General features: G+C 47.2%; 2 protein-coding genes across 2 annotated transcripts; one reads left to right on the top strand and one right to left on the bottom strand.

The window, feature by feature from the left end:
* The first annotated feature begins 201 nt into the window (after positions 1 to 201).
* On the top strand, positions 202 to 12402 carry pcf11 (PCF11 cleavage and polyadenylation factor subunit). Its single transcript, XM_083890264.1, has 16 exons — positions 202 to 561; positions 2917 to 3042; positions 3261 to 3443; positions 4213 to 4458; positions 5550 to 6529; positions 6738 to 6915; positions 7291 to 7687; positions 7933 to 8076; positions 8211 to 9460; positions 9686 to 9743; positions 9843 to 10089; positions 10183 to 10366; positions 10575 to 10730; positions 10828 to 10920; positions 11661 to 11696; positions 11801 to 12402. The coding sequence occupies exons 1-16, from the start codon at positions 394 to 396 to the stop codon at positions 12080 to 12082; spliced, it is 4728 nt and encodes a 1575-aa protein (XP_083746390.1). The 5' UTR covers positions 202 to 393; the 3' UTR covers positions 12083 to 12402.
* A 479-nt stretch (positions 12403 to 12881) lies between these two features.
* ccdc90b (coiled-coil domain containing 90B) lies at positions 12882 to 15311 on the bottom strand. Its single transcript, XM_083889868.1, has 8 exons — positions 15231 to 15311; positions 14830 to 14949; positions 14528 to 14733; positions 14405 to 14446; positions 13831 to 13902; positions 13708 to 13761; positions 13469 to 13583; positions 12882 to 13384 (listed from the first exon to the last, which is right to left on the bottom strand). Exons 1-8 carry the CDS (start codon positions 15277 to 15279, stop codon positions 13329 to 13331), a joined length of 714 nt encoding a protein of 237 aa, XP_083745994.1. The 5' UTR covers positions 15280 to 15311; the 3' UTR covers positions 12882 to 13328.
* Between the last annotated feature and the right edge of the window lie 73 nt (positions 15312 to 15384).

Raw genomic sequence — 15384 nt, forward strand, 5'->3', positions numbered from 1 at the left:
AGTCACTCTGCTCTCACGTCATTGGCTCATCGGTGTGTCCGTGAGTCAGAAGAACCAATCACAGTGTTTGTATCCGCCCTCATGACCGCACGCCAGCCAATGGGAGTGTGCTTACGTCATGTGGCATATGAAAGGAGGCTGTTACGTGGGAGGGGCTTTCATACGCACACGCACACGCACAGTCGCCATCTTGTCGTCGGAAACGAGGTGAGGAGCAAAGAAGACGGAACAGAAGCAACGGCGACATTTGCTAAACCCCGAGAAAGCTCCCGCTAAAGTGGAGTCCCGTCGGTGTGAGCAGTGAGCGGGGGGAGTTGAGACTGTTTGCTGCTCCGTGGTTGTTATGTTACCGAAAAGGCCGCTGTGAACCTCCCCGGCTCTTTCGGCTCAAAGATGGACGACAGCGCTGCGAGGGAAGACGCCCGCCGGGAGTACCAGTCCTCGCTGGAGGACCTGACGTTCAACAGCAAACCGCACATCAACATGCTGACCATCCTCGCCGAGGAGAACCTCACCTTCGCCAAGGATATCGTCGCAATTATTGAAGCACAAATAAGCAAGGTTTTTATGAAAATAGATTCAATTTCAGATGCTTTCACTTGTCTGTGTATGTATGTTGTTGGCCCAGGTCGAGGGTGCTAGCTAACATGGCGGCTAACGTTACGACATTCATGTCGTTGTTCTGGTCCTCGACGCTTAACCACGCGGAGAGAGACAACCCAAGACGCGTCAGTTTTAACGTTATTATAATAACACGCGTACTATTTACTGTTTATTAAAGTCACGGTAGTCACGTTTAAAGACGCTGACATTTAAATCTATGTCCACGGGCCTAGCTGTGAGGAAATCCACCGTAAAGTTTTAGCGCAGCGGAGAAGTTAATGAAGCTAACAGTGGTTTGTCTGGAGTAATGTCGCAATACTGCGTCTGTGTTTGAGTATTAGTTAATGTTTAAGTCTTAAAATACCTGGAAATGATCATAAAATAAGTACAGTATAAGTACATCAAACAAGGGTTAAGGAACTGCATAAGTTAAAATAAAAGTCTGAAAGCCACTGTTAAAAACATTTAACTAAAGTTAGTTAGTATTAGTATTTTAATTCCAAAACAACTGAAAGTATTATAACATATGTACATAACATCTGTTTTTACGTAGTGTTTGTTATTTTACGTATTACACGGTTTAAAAACATAGTTAAGTGGTTTTTAAATCCAAATAAACCGTAAACAAGTATATCAAACAAGGTTTAATGAACTAGGATAAGTCTGAAATCCAAGGTTTAAAACATTAAATAAAGTTAGTTATTGTTAGTATTTAAATCCCAAAACAACTGGAAAGTATAATAACATATGTACACAACATACTTTTACTTGTAAAATGTACTAAATTAAGGTATAAATAACTAGAGGTTACAAGTTATCATAGCATATGTACGTATACATAAGTAGTCTAATATCTGTAAATACCCGTAGTTTAGCTCCCGTAAATAAGTTAAAATCAACCGTTAACTGGTTTCTGAAAAACAGACAAACCCCCAAACGGTTAAATAAAATAAGTTTATGTAAACCAGCAAGTAAAAAATAAAAGCTCAGGGATCCATCAATCATTATTATTACAGCTGTAGAAAAACAAACTAAAGTTTGCTGCCATTTTAAAGTTGAAGCAGCTCAAAGAACTAGCTTTTGTTGTTAAAATGAAGCTCAAAGACAAAATAAAGTATCTTTTATCTCTTTGTTCTGTTGTCTAATTAACATAATTTCACTAAATATATACACACACACAGATGGTTGTTTTGATGAGTCACAGTCTGGTTTTCCTGCTGCAGAGAAAGCGCGTCATGTAAAAGACTCCGTTGTAAAATAATAATGACAGGAGGAAGTCGACGTGCACCGTCTTATTTTGAAAGGACGTCCAAGAGCAAAACATTATCTCAGTTTATCTTAGTTTACGGTGGATTTTGTCTCTTCAGCTCCGTCTCGTCGTCGTTGTATTCCAGTCGCTGACACCAGAACGCCAACATGTCTCTTCACCAGTGTCTCTCAGCTGTTAAAGGGCCACTTCACCCACAAATAGATTCGTTTTTTCCTCAAATCATTAATGTGTAAATAAAATGGACAAAAAGGCAACGTCAAAGTTACTTCAAATTCGCCATTTTTAAGTTAATTCTTGATTTGACCAAAAATGGGTGCATCTGCCCTTTAGAGATGATGTGACTCTGCAGTTTTTAGAAACTTTAAATCTTTTTCTCTCTTACTTCTTTGAATTACTACTGAAATGTCATTGAATGGTTTAAACGTTGTAATAAAACATGTGAAAGTTGCTTTTTGTCATTTTTTATTTCCAGTGTAATTTATTGGTCTGACTCACTGTGTTCCCACGGCGACGCTGCTCCACTTTTAGTCTATAAACTCAAGTTTAAACAGCAGCAGCTTTTTAAAAGTCCCTGGTTCTGATTAAAGGTCTAAAAGTTTTGAAAGAGTTGATAAATAAAAACGTTTTTTTGGGGAGTTAAAACGTCGCAGGTGTCTCGAGGTAAACGTACAAAGAGAGCTTCCCCGGGCGAGGGAACTCTCTTTGGAGGTAAAGGCTTCCTGGAAGTGGTCTGGACTCTGGAGGACGGACGTGTCCGCATAAAGCGGAACTGACTTTTTTCCCCTGGATGCTTTTGGATTAAACTTCACCGCGGCAACAAGTGACTTTATTTTGAATCCAGAATGAAGAAGAAATCGAAGAATGGACAGATATATAACTTTTTCTTCCAAGTTTTTTCACCATTTTCTACTTTTTTTTGTTTTTACAGTAACACTAAATGTGAAGTGGGAGGAGGGGGAGGGATTGTGAGGTTGTCTTTGCTCTGAAATGTTGCTTTAACCCTTGTTGTTTTCTAAACTTGTTGAGTTCTCTTATCGCTCCAGGCCCCAGCCAACGAGAAGCTTCCCGTTTTGTACTTAGTGGATTCCATAGTGAAGAATGTTGGAGGAGAGTACCTTGCTGTGTTTGCTAAAAACCTAATCACTTCATTTATATGTGTCTTTGAAAAGGTAACCGTTCTCTTTGCTCTCGTCTTTACACTTTTACAATCACGTCCTCCTGCTGCTTCTGTCTGTCTGTTGCTTCTCATGTTGTAGTCCAGTCGCCGTCTGTTCATAAAATAAAAAACGATTTAAGTTGTTTTGTGCCACATTTTGTCGCACGTTTAAAAAGTTTTGAAGGTGTTGTTGTCGGAGCCGTGGACCAAGCCATGTCCCTGTGTTTGTAGGTGGAGGAAAACACGCGCAAGAGTCTGTTCAAGCTGCGCTCGACGTGGGACGAAGTGTTCCCGCTGAAGAAGCTGTACGCGCTGGACGTACGTGTCAACGCGCAGGACCCGGCCTGGCCCATTAAGCCACTGCCGCCCACCGTAAACGCCAGCATCCACGTCAACCCCAAGTTCTTGAAGCAGGTGTGTATGAACTTATGATTCTTTAGAAACCATGGGAGTAGCAGACGTCACAAAACGGCTATTTTCTCGTGTGTTTGTATAGTTATAATTCCATCAGGTTGTCCTAAAACGATGTTACACACTAAAAAACAATTTTTGTGTTCTGAATTTGTTAGTTAGATGAAAAATAATGATCATAAACTAAAAGACGTCCTGGGGAGTGTTTATGTCTTTTTATGTTACCAAAACTGGAAGTAGTGATAATTGTGCAGTGTATGTACAGTTGGGTCCATTAATATTGGGACATGGACACAATTCTCTTTATTTTGGCTCTATATGCTGCTACAGTGGATTTGAAATGAAACGAACAAGACGTGCTTTCACTGCAAAGGATTTGCAACAAAGTGTTAAAGGATGAATGTTTGATTTATGATTGTTTGACTGTTTGTCCCGTTATTAAAGCTGACACTCTGCAGTTAAAGCACATCTTGTTCATTTCATTTCAAATCCATAGTAGTGGTGTTTTGAGCCCAAATAATGAGAATTGTGTCGATGTCCCAATATTTATGGACCTAACTGTATATATATATGCCTGTATATACCAGCCTGAAATGCTCTGTATTCAACATATAAATCTGTGTGAGTTATATCGTAATCCACGGTATTACCATCGTGCAGAATTTCTAGTATTGTAGGAACTGTTACGATTTGGTACCGTGGGTATCGGGCAACTCTTAAGTGATGATCAAAATAGTTGACTGTAGAACCATCTCCGTTTCTGCGTCCCCAGTCTGAGGAGGCGTCCTCTCCACAGCCGGCTCCCTCCAAGACTCCGGCGGCGGCGACAGTGGCGGCGACAGTGGCGGCCCTGGCACCAGCGCCGGCACCGGCTCCTCAGCCGGTTCCTGCGGCGAGTGCGTCGAGCGTGACCCAGGAGCAGCTGATCCGACAGCAGCTCCTGGCCAAACAGAAGCAGCTCCTGGAGCTTCAGCAGAAGAAGATCGAGCTGGAGCTGGAGCAGACCAAAGCTCAGCTGGTGAGTCGTTTGTCGCGCGATGACGGTCACATGACATCAGCGCAGCGTTTCCGCCTTTCATCTGACAACGTCATCGTTTGTAATCCTTGAATATTTTTAGTTTTTTTACACTGGTGTCGTTTACTTATTTATTCATGTACAAGAAGAGACCGCAGTGATCTTACATGGCCTTAAAACCACAAACGACGCATTCATTTGAATTCAGTTTTTTACTTTACAGTGAGTATCTGCTTGTGACGCGTTTATACCGTATAAAGATTCTGTAAAATAACTTTTTAAGATGACGCGTGGTCAAATTGTCAGAAACGGTATCCACGGAGCCTTAAAAAGTCTGAAAAAATGTCTTAAAATCTCCTAAAAGGTCTTGAATACAATTTTGAAAGGTCTTAAAAATCTATTAACGTTACTTTTATTTAAAACATGCATAAACTTCAGTCTCTTTGAAATGTTTCTATTTTTGAGGATGCGATAACAACTACAACACGGAACAAAAGTAGGTCACCTGTGCTGTCCGGGGAGAATTTATCGAGCACCACTAGCGAGTGTGCTGTGCGCGCGCCGCGGTGTGTGTCAGCTTAGCATAGCAGCGGAGAAAACTTTATGAAAGCCAACAGCTAAGCTGAATTTCTCCAATTTTCCTTCATGTGTTTTGTACTTTTTTGCCAGTACAGATTTGAAATTGGTCTTAAATTGTGGTCTTAAAGAAGTCTTAAATTTGACTTGTTGAAACCAGCAGAGACCCTGATAAAAGACGAACGAAAAACAAACGCAATGTCTTTTTATATACGACTTCACAAACTTGTAAAATCAAACACGTACTGGTGCAAATTCATGTGGCGCAAAAAGTGAAAATGAAAAGGCGAAGCTAAGACGATGGTGATAGTAAGCTCTTCTGTGATTGGACGGTTGTTCCGCAGAAGTCCTGAGCCCTAAAAACCTAAATTTCTATGCTCTCCGGTAGTTTTTTTGAAGTTTCTCGATATTACCAACGAGTTAGGAGTTGGCGACGACTTTGTTGTTGTTTTGATGTGGATAATAAAATGTCTCCCTCTGGTGGAACTTCAGCGCTAACGTTTGTTTACGTGTTCCAGGCAGGTGGCTTTGTTTTGCCCACACTCACTCCCGTCTCGGCCACACCCACGACGACACCAAAACCCGTGGGCCAGACTGCCCCCGTCGTCCGACCCTGGATCCCTCCTCAGACTTCGGCAGACACGAAACCATCCACCAGAGACCCGCGATTGAACCGCACCGGCACCACTGCCGCCTCCCCGGCCAAAGAGCAGCCCACTGTGAAAAAGGACGGCCAACCGATGACGGGAAGTCCTGCTCTGACGCCCGAGAAATTCACCCGGCCGGACAAAGCCAGGGTCCCCAGGAAGGACGCGGCAGAGGATAAACCCAAGTCCAAGTCCCCGTCTCCGATGGCCAAAAGTGTCCAAGTCAGAAAGACTGAGGCTGAGAAGGCAACGGACGGCACCAAGAAGGACCCCAGGCTCAAGAAGAGACCGGACAAGACCGGAGACGCCAAAGACGACGAGTCCAAGGTGAAGAGGAGGTGTGTTGACAAAAAGGACAGAGAGGAGGCGGGGCCAGGGGTGGAGCCTCAGAGGACCAGCAAAGGGAAGCCGGTGAACGGCCTGGTGACGAAGCGAGACCGGGAGGACTCGACCGAGAAGGTTGAGTTTAAGAGCGGAGGCAACGCCCGGACGCATTCCAGGAAGCGCACTCGCTCGCGGTCCAGGTCGCGCTCGCCCACTGCCTCGCCGAAGAGGAAGGACAGGCGCTCGCCCAAGAGCAGAGCCAGGAGCAGCTCGCTGTCACCGTCGCCGTCGTCTCACAAACCCGGGAAGCCGCGCAGGGTCCGCGCCAACGAGCCGCCGCACGGCAAGCCGAGCAGAGACGACCGCCTGCCGCCCAAGAAGAACCAATCGGAGAGCAGCAGGAGGTCGAAGCGGCCGCTGGACGACCGCCACGCCGAGTCCAGAGACTCGCCGCGGAGCCATGATGGCGGCAGCAAGGAGACCAAGGAGGCTCTGCACCGCTGGAGGAGCGCCTGGGAGGAGAAACGGTGAGTTAAAAACGTGAAATGATCAGAAGTAGAGAGCCTCCTGTCTGTTGATTTGAGGAATTTAATGTGAAAATAATTATTTGCTTCTAAGTGGATAAAAGTATGTTTTGAGTTGAGAGAAAAGGTTCTGATAAGACGTCTGCCCCCTACTGGTGACGTCAAGCGGAGCACAGCTCATTGTTTTACGCTCCGTTTGATTCGTCCTCAGAGTGAAGTCGTCGGACGACGCGCACGTGAAACAACCCGGACCTCCGAGACACAAAGCGTACAGCACCCCGACACGGCCCACCACGCCCCGAACCCCGAAGCACCGCCTCAGCGTGGACGCCGACCTGGAGATTCCCGAAGTCCTCAGCTCCGCCTCCAAGAAGGACCTCCTCAGGAGGGTACGTAGAGTAAAGAACCAAGGAAATCCATTTTGTTTTGCCACATGTTCCCTTTTTCCATATTATGGTGATTGTGTAAAGTGTCGTACTTAAGATACTGCTGAGTTTGTCAGAGGCGGAGCTTATGTTCAGACCACGCCCACAAGGTCAATGTTTTAACGTCATTCCACAGCTGTCGTTATACATTTTCGGCTCCCGTTAGCTGGTGTTTTTTTCCCTCGTTCCTCTGAGTTTTAGAAGCTAATCCGACAACAATGATTGACAGGGTTCGGCAGTGTTAGGGTTAGCGCAACTCACATGGCCATAGGTAAGCAAACATCTCCCTCCGTGGAGATCTTTTTCACGTTTCTTTGTCGTTGCCATGTTTCTCTGCAGGCCAGTAAGCGTTTGGAGAATGGCGAGATTAGCCGCGAGGACTTCCTTAACATGGCGCACCAGATCAAACACTTCTTCCAGTATCAGGAGGAGAAGCTGCAGCGCTCGGACAGCTGGGACGACTCTAGCGACTTCTCCCCCACGAAGCAGTCGCCGATTCCCTCTGCGCAGCCCCGCCCCCAGGACGGACTGAACGCGGCGGCACTGTCGTACTACGAGCACAAGTCCAAGCTGAGGAAGACGCAGGTCGGTCACCGCATGGGCGGTCAGGAGTGGGACGGCGAGGAGGGCGTGCAGGAAGGTGAGGCCGCGGATCAGGGCGAGAAGATGGCCGGTGGACGCGGCGCTGAAAACGCACAACCACATAACTACAGCAGGACTCCACGAGACCGACCAGGTGAGCTGTCATTATCACACCTCTCTGCTCTCTCTCTAAACCTGTTTGTGATTTGTTTTCAACCATTCACCGTGAACCTGTGAAAGCTCAGAGCTTCAGGTCCTCTCGGGTCTCAACTTTAGTCCTGAGGTTCAGATCCATGTTTTAAAAACTGAGTTCAACACTTCCAGGGTCTTGTCCAAGATTTGAATCGGCTTGCTTGTTTGCGTCACTGACATCTGTTTGTTTGTTTCCAACGCCTGCAGATGAACGACGGAGTAAAGAGCGGGAAGAGCCACATCCTCCGCAAGGCCCCATGATCGAGGAGTACAATCACGGCAAAGAGTTCCCCACGCTGAAATCTCTGCCCAACCTTCGCTTCAGGAGAAGAGCTGACCCCAGAGAGCCCAGTAAGTCTGTCCTCAGAAATCAGAAATGAGTGATATGTATGTACATTGCACATTAACACAGGTGGTTAGCGTCCAATTGAGGGCACACGTGTCTTATCCTGTTACTTGAAAAATCGTTTTGTCTCCATTTCCAGGTGAGAGAGAGTGGAACTCGCCACTGACCGAGCGCCAGCGCGAGGAACAGAAGAGCGGGTATGATGCCACACGCAGGTACCCGGTTGACGCCAGGCACCCCGATCCTCGTAGACCAGAGGGGGGGCCTCTGCCGTCAGGCACCGTGGTCCACAGGAACTGCCCTAGCCCAGGCGCTCCAGACGCCCCCGCCCCAAGGTTCGAGCGTGAACGCCTCTCGCCGCTTCACCAAAAAGACTCAGTTGAGATGAGCCCCGTCCCGCGCTTTGAGAGCCCCAACAGCGAACACTCGGATGACGTGCCTCTTAGTCTCGACGGTGCCCCCCCTCACCTCTCCCAAAAATCCATCCTCAAGGCGCCGGCCCGCGTCGGCCCACTGCCTGCTGTCCGAATGCACACAAACTCACCGGGGAACACGCCGCCCCACGAAGGAGGTCACCCTCCCTCCAGGTTTGATGGGCCCGAACCCCTGGGCCCTCCCAGACCTCACCCTCCGGGCTGGTTTGATGACTCAGCACAGTTTGAAGGGCCTCACCACCAGGGGCCCGCCAGGTTTGAAGGCAGCAGACCGCCTCATCTCAACATGCCTGAGAGGTTTGATGGCCCTGAGGGCCCTCACATGGCTCATGGTCCAATAAGAGGCGGAGACGGCATGGGTAGATTTGAAGGTCATCCGCAGGGCCCTGGGAGGTTTGACGGCCCCATGGGCCAACAGCCCCAGGTGCGGTTTGTGGGCCCCGGTCACTTTGAGGGCCCTATGCAGCACTTTGAACCGCGGCGTTTTGAGAACAACATGACTCCTGGTCCACTTGGCTTCCAGCAGCAGCGGCCCATGCGCTTCGAGGGCCCTCCAAACCCCCTGGGCCCCATGAGGTTTGAAGGCCCGACTCGCTTTGACGTGCCTGGACAGTCTGGTCCCCTTTACGACGTCCCCAGTGTCCCTCATCAGAACCACCTGCACTTTGAGGGCCCGCCCAGGTTCCCTTCCCAACACAACATGCAGCCTCCCATGAGGCCGATAGCCCCGCCCGTTTACGAGAACCCCCTGGTGTCGCAGCAGAACTTCACCATGCCCCCCCAACGGTTCCCAGAGTCCATGAACCTTCCGTTCCCAGCGGGGCCCATCACGTTCCCGGCACAGCCAAACCTGCAACCAGGGAACTTCACCATGCAGCCGGCGCCGCCGTTCAGCCAGCCAGGCCCCACCCCCTTCTTCAGCACAGCTGCCACCACTGTGGGCATACAGCAGCCGGTGAGCCACGCCCCTTTCTTATTGATGCTATCACAAAGAAAACTTTCTTTATTGTGTTCTTAAAACTTATACTAACAAGAATGTCGAGGAGTTCACTTTGGCGTAGAAAAATCGCTTAAAAAATGATTTTCTTTTTGATAGTTTACATTTTCACGTACAAATTTAAGTTTGGTTCTTGATGCTCATCCTTTGACGCCTGTTTAATCAAACACACGATGTCCTCAGGTGAACATGATGAGCCAGCCTTTCCTGCCTCAGAACACCGTACCTTTCACGCCACAGCGTAAGTCTCCACTCAACACGCCCGAGGTCGGGTCACATGTCCAGAAACTAATCCTCCTGACCTTTGACCCTGTACACGCTGTTTGTTTGTGTCGTGCAGCGCTGCCTAAGGAGGAGCACTTTGACCAGTTCGACGTCAACAACCTCCTCGCCAAGCTCATCTCCACCGGCATCATCAAACCCTCACAGCCCGAGGTCGTAGCGGCCGCGCCCACCGATCAGTCGACGTCTGCCATTGTGGCTCCGCCTGCCGCGCCAGTGGAGGAGGAGGAAGAGGAGGAGCAGGAGGTGGAGGAGGACGACGACGTCCCAGACCTCACCAGCTTCACCGTGGACGACCTGAAACAGTGAGTAACGGACACATCGCAGCCCGCCAATCAACCTGCCATTCTGAATGCTCTCAGTCAACTCAATTGTTTTGCTCCGCCCCCCCCTCGCAGGCGCCACGAGACTGTGGTGACAAAGCTATACTCTGGGAACCAGTGCTGTCTGTGTAGCATGAGGTTCACTGCCGCGCAGACCGACCTGTACGCCGACCACCTGGACTGGCACTTCAGGCAGAACCACGCCGGCAAGGTGGCGAGCAAGAAGATCACGCACCGCCGCTGGTACTACTGCCTGAGGGTGAGTGCGCGCGCACACACACACACTCACAGACTCGTTGAAATAGCTTCAGCTGACTAGCTAGCATGAACGTGTTAACGTCCTAGCCTTAAAGGTCTAAAAGGACTGTAGCTGTCTTTATCCTGATTCTTCACCATAGATAATGTCACGGACAAATCTGCTTACTCAGCTGTTAGCTTAGCATAATCCCGTCCTGTGTGTGTGTCAGGACTGGATTGAGTTCGAGGAGATCGCAGACCTGGAGGAGCGAGCCAAGAGTCACTTCTTTGAGAAGGTGAACGAGGAGGAGGTCCAGAAGACCCAGGCGGCCGCCAAGGAGAAGGAGTTCCAGACCGTCCGAGCCACCAAGGACCAAGTGGGAGAGGTTAGTCAGCTGACCCAGCCCCGACAGCCAATCAGGAGGCAGCAGGCGGTGAATGTCTGCGCTGCCATTGGCTGATGTTTTTGTTTTGTTTCTACAGTCGTGCGAAATCTGTCAGGAGCCATTTGAGACGAACTGGGTGGAAGAAGAAGAGGACTGGTTCCTGAAGGACGCCGTGAGGGTGGACGACAAGGTAACCATGGCGACAACACACAAACTACACCGCGACGACAACATGCACAGCTCCAAACACGACGATTACACACAAACTATGACTAATCACAATCTACACAAACTACTCCACCACCACAATGACAACACACACCGCTGCAACACGACAATGACAACACACGACAACACACAACGACACAAACTGCAACTACACACAAACTACACCACCACCACAATGACAACACACACAGCTGCAACACGACAATGACGACACACAACTACACACAAACTACACCACCATGACAACATGCACAGCTACAACATGACAATGACAACACAAACTACAACTGCACCACCATGACAATGACTACACACAAACTACGACTACACACAACTACACAAATTACGACATGCACAGCTCCACACAACACGACAATAACACACACACAACTACACAAACAACGACTAAACACAATCTACAACTAAAAAATCTACATCTACACAAACTACAACTGCACCACCACGACAATGACGACACACAAACTACACCACAACGACAACACAACAATGACAACACACAAACTACAACACGCACAGCTACAACACGACAATGACAACACACAAATTACTACTGCACAAACTTTGACGACTACACAAACACAACACACACAGCAGCTCCACTGTTGTTGTTTTTGCTCACAGCGCCCTCTGCTGGACGTAAACGCTTATCATGGACTAACGTGTTTTTCTTTGTTTCCTCAGAACTTCCATCCCGCCTGTTTTGAAGATTACAAAAATGTGAGTCGTCGATCGATCGCTTTATTTATTTATTTATTTATGTATTGATCGTCAATAACAAAATGTCGTCGGTTGATTGACATGTTGTTTTTTTCCCGCCTCAGACGTCGTATGTTGATGCGACGCCGTCGCCCAACAAGCTGCTGACCGATCATCCGCTCAGCTCCTTCGTCAAGACCGAGGAAGAGGAGGAGGAAACTTCTTGCGCCGTCGCTGCCGCTGCTGCTGCCGCCGCTGCTGCCGCCGCCATGGCTGCTGCTAATGCCAACGCCGCCGTCGTCTCTGTCAAACAGGAAGTGCCGCCCGAGGCCGCCGAGCTCCCTGATGTGAAAAAAGAGCCGGAGGAATTGACAGAAGAAGTGCAATCGGAGGAGAGTAAATCGTAAACTACGCTGCTGCTAATAATCCGCCATCAACGTTGTTTTAGCGTTAGGAGGGGAAAAGGGGGGCGGAGCTTGCAGCGATATAAATGGTCAATACATTTTTGTATTTGGATTCTTACGCGACCATTTATGGTCGTTCCTCTGTGTGTGTGTGTGAACTGAATCGTTGAAATGATTTAATTTATAAATTAAAAAGTATTTTTGTCACGGTGTGTGACCGAGCGTCGCTTTGTTTCCTCCATCTCGTAGTTTCAGGTGTTAAACGTTTGAACGAGCGTCCGCGGCGGCATTTTTTAAACAAAGGTAAGCATTGACGACAGACAGACTCCGCCCACTTGTCAGGATTGGTTCACACTGAAGATGCTGATTCATCTTTTTGTCTTTTTTTGGTGGGGGCGTTTTTTTTTTTGTCCCTCTAATTTTCAATAAAGAAAAAAAAAAGGTGTTTGTTTTTGTGGACGATTTAATTTCAAAATAAAAGCTCTGCTTTAAAACAAAATACTGAGTTTTTGTCTTTTTTGTCAAATTACTGAGAATTTTACATTCATTTCAAAATTTTACATTTTGTTGGTCACATTTAAATATAAATTCTTTCAATGATGACATGTCTGCCAATTGCTATTGTTGTTTTATAAGTTATTTTAATCTCAAAATAGAGATCGTCTGTAATTGCATCCTTTTATTTTGAAAGGGCAGACCGACACTTGTATCAAAATGTAAATTTTCGTACAAAACTCAAGAAAAACCCGGAGAAACTCAACAAAATTAAATAAAACATTTATTTAAACAAGGAAAACGGAACATACAACAAAGTCGAAACATAAAGGTTCATAAAGGTGTCGCTTTATTCTGGTTTAGGCTTAAACCAGGTTCAAAACCAGGCTGAGACTGAGCTAAACATTTTATGAAAACCAGGTTTAAACCCGACAAACCTAAAACTTCAATAAAAACGGACTCAAACCAGATCCAAATCAGGTTTATATTGCACTCAAATCAGATTAAACCAGACCTGAAACCAGGTTTAAAAACAGACTTAAATCAGGTTTATTTCAAGTCAAACTTCAGTAAACATTTGTGATTCATGAGACTGAAATACTTTTACTGCTGTACTGGCGGTAAAGTTTTGTGATGATCTGTTTGTATTTGAGTTAAGATTTGGATTTGATCGAGCATTTGGAGTGTGAGTCCGAGTCCGGGTCCTGGTCCTGGTCCTGGTCCTGATCGTGGTCCTGGTCCTGATCCTGGTCCTTCACCTCCACAGTCCATAAACTAAGAGCGAGATGGCGAGGCAGGAAAACATGGTCCCTGAGGAGAAACGCCACAGTGTAAGTCGCCATGGAGGGGGGAGGAGTTTGGTGACTGTGGAGGGGGCGGAGTCAGGGGAGTTACCTGCCAGGTAGGTGATCATCTCCAGTTTCAGAGACTCCAGCACAGTCTTGAGCGACGCCACCTGCAGGTCGATCTTTTTGTTGATCTCCATGTTGTCGTTTTTCAGGTCGACTTTCTGAGCGACGAGAGACGGAGGAGGAGCATCGTCAACATGCCAACGGTACGTTTTTATACCCTTATCCACTTATTACAGTAATACTACTGTAGTATTACTGTAGTACTATCTTAAGAGTCTTTACCTTTTGACGAAACTCTGTCATGGCCTCCATCAGCTTCTTCTTTTGTTCGTTAAACTGAGAGAAAAAAACAAGATGAGTTGTGATGCGTTCGCTGACTCAGCGGTGATGGGTTCGCTGACTCACCATATCAGAGACCCTGCTGTTCTCTAAATTGATGTCGAGTTTCGTTTCCGCTCGTACTTTCTGATTCTCCTCCTGAAAAACAACAGAGAAACAGCCAGACTCAAACCAGTCTTAATCCAGATTTAAACCCGACTTAATCCAGACTTAATCCAGACTCAAACCAGTATTAATCCAGATTCAAACCTGACTTAATCCAGACTCAAACCAGACTTAATCCAGACTCAAACCATATTATCATTAATATTATCATATTAACTCAGACTTAAACTTGATTTGAACCAGACTAAAACCAGGCTTGAGACAGACTCAAATCGGATTAAAACAAGTTTGAACCTATTTTAAATCATACTTAAACTTGATTTGAACCTATTTTAAATCATACTTAAACTTGATTTGAACCAGACTTAAATCAGATTCAAACCAGATTAAATAAGACTCAAGTCTGATTTAAATCAGACTTAAACTTGATTTAAAGCAGACTTAAACAAGGCTTAAACCATATTTAAAGCAGACTTAAACCAGGCTTAAACCAGACTTAAAGCGGACTTAAACCAGGCTTAAACCAGACGGTCACCTTCAGTCGTGTCTTCAGCTGCTCCAGCGCCTGCTTCATCGTCTGCAGGAAACGAAAACGTTAAACGTTAAACCCTGAAATCTGGTGGTGTTAAATATGCAAATGAGGCGGTGGTGGCGTCACCGTATTCTCCGAGCGGAGGCTGGCGAACTCGCTCTTCTCCAGGATCACCATGTCCTTCCTGATGGAGTCCAGGTGGGCCATGATCTGCTGCACCGTGATCTCCTGGTGAGCTGTGGTCACCATGTCTTTGTACACAATGTCCATGTTGGACGTGGTCAGCGTCACCAGAGCGGAGACGATCAGGTCGGCCTGACGCCTGTCAAAGCCTGAGGGGGGAGAAAGAAAACCCGGACAGGATCAGGAAACTGTCGAGCTTACAAACCACTCACTCTGCCACACCAAAGTCACCAAAGATGTGTCACCGTTGAGCTGCAGCTCTGTCACCATGGCCTGAGAGTCAAAGGTCAACTTCCTCTGGTCCAGAGGCATCAGTTCTACTTTCCTCAGGTCAAAGGTCAACGCTGGTGCCGTCACGTGATAACCTGTCTCTCACAAACACGCACACACACACACACACACACACACGAAGAGGAAGAAATAAAGACCAAGAACGTACGTGTGTGTGTGTGTGTGTGTGTGTGTGTGTGTGTGTGTGTGTGTGTGTGTGTGTGTGTGTGTGTGTGTGTGTGTGTGTGTGTGTGTGTGTGTGTGTGTGTGTGTGTGTGTGTGTGTGTGTGTGTGTGTGTGTGTGTGTTCGTTCAAACATTATTTTCTTTTTTTCCCTCCTCACGATCTAAAACCCGGAACCGGAAGTCGGACTCACCTCTCCAGTGTCGCAGCGGCCGCAGATTAAACCGTCGCAGCGCCTGCATGCCGGATGATTAAATGTTTCAACACAAAACAGTTAAAGTTGAAAAAAAAAAAAAAAAGTCAGCTGATCCTGGAGAGGAAGACGCTGACCGGAAACTGTGTGACGT

This window comes from Microchirus variegatus (genome assembly GCF_963457635.1).
Source record: "Microchirus variegatus genome assembly, chromosome: 5".
In the NCBI taxonomy this organism is placed as follows: Eukaryota; Metazoa; Chordata; class Actinopteri; order Pleuronectiformes; family Soleidae; genus Microchirus; species Microchirus variegatus.

Coding starts and splice junctions, on each gene's coding strand:
- pcf11 (XM_083890264.1), top strand. CDS start 394: ATGGACGACAGCGCTGCGAGGGAAGACGCCCGCCGGGAGTACCAGTCC. Junction 6,916..7,290: donor AGAAGGACCTCCTCAGGAGG/GTACGTAGAGTA, acceptor GTTTCTCTGCAG/GCCAGTAAGCGTTTGGAGAA. Junction 8,077..8,210: donor AGCTGACCCCAGAGAGCCCA/GTAAGTCTGTCC, acceptor CTCCATTTCCAG/GTGAGAGAGAGTGGAACTCG.
- ccdc90b (XM_083889868.1), bottom strand. CDS start 15,279: ATGCAGGCGCTGCGACGGTTTAATCTGCGGCCGCTGCGACACTGGAGA. Junction 14,950..15,230: donor GCCGCTGCGACACTGGAGAG/GTGAGTCCGACT, acceptor TGTGAGAGACAG/GTTATCACGTGACGGCACCA. Junction 14,447..14,527: donor GCCTCCGCTCGGAGAATACG/GTGACGCCACCA, acceptor CGTTTCCTGCAG/ACGATGAAGCAGGCGCTGGA.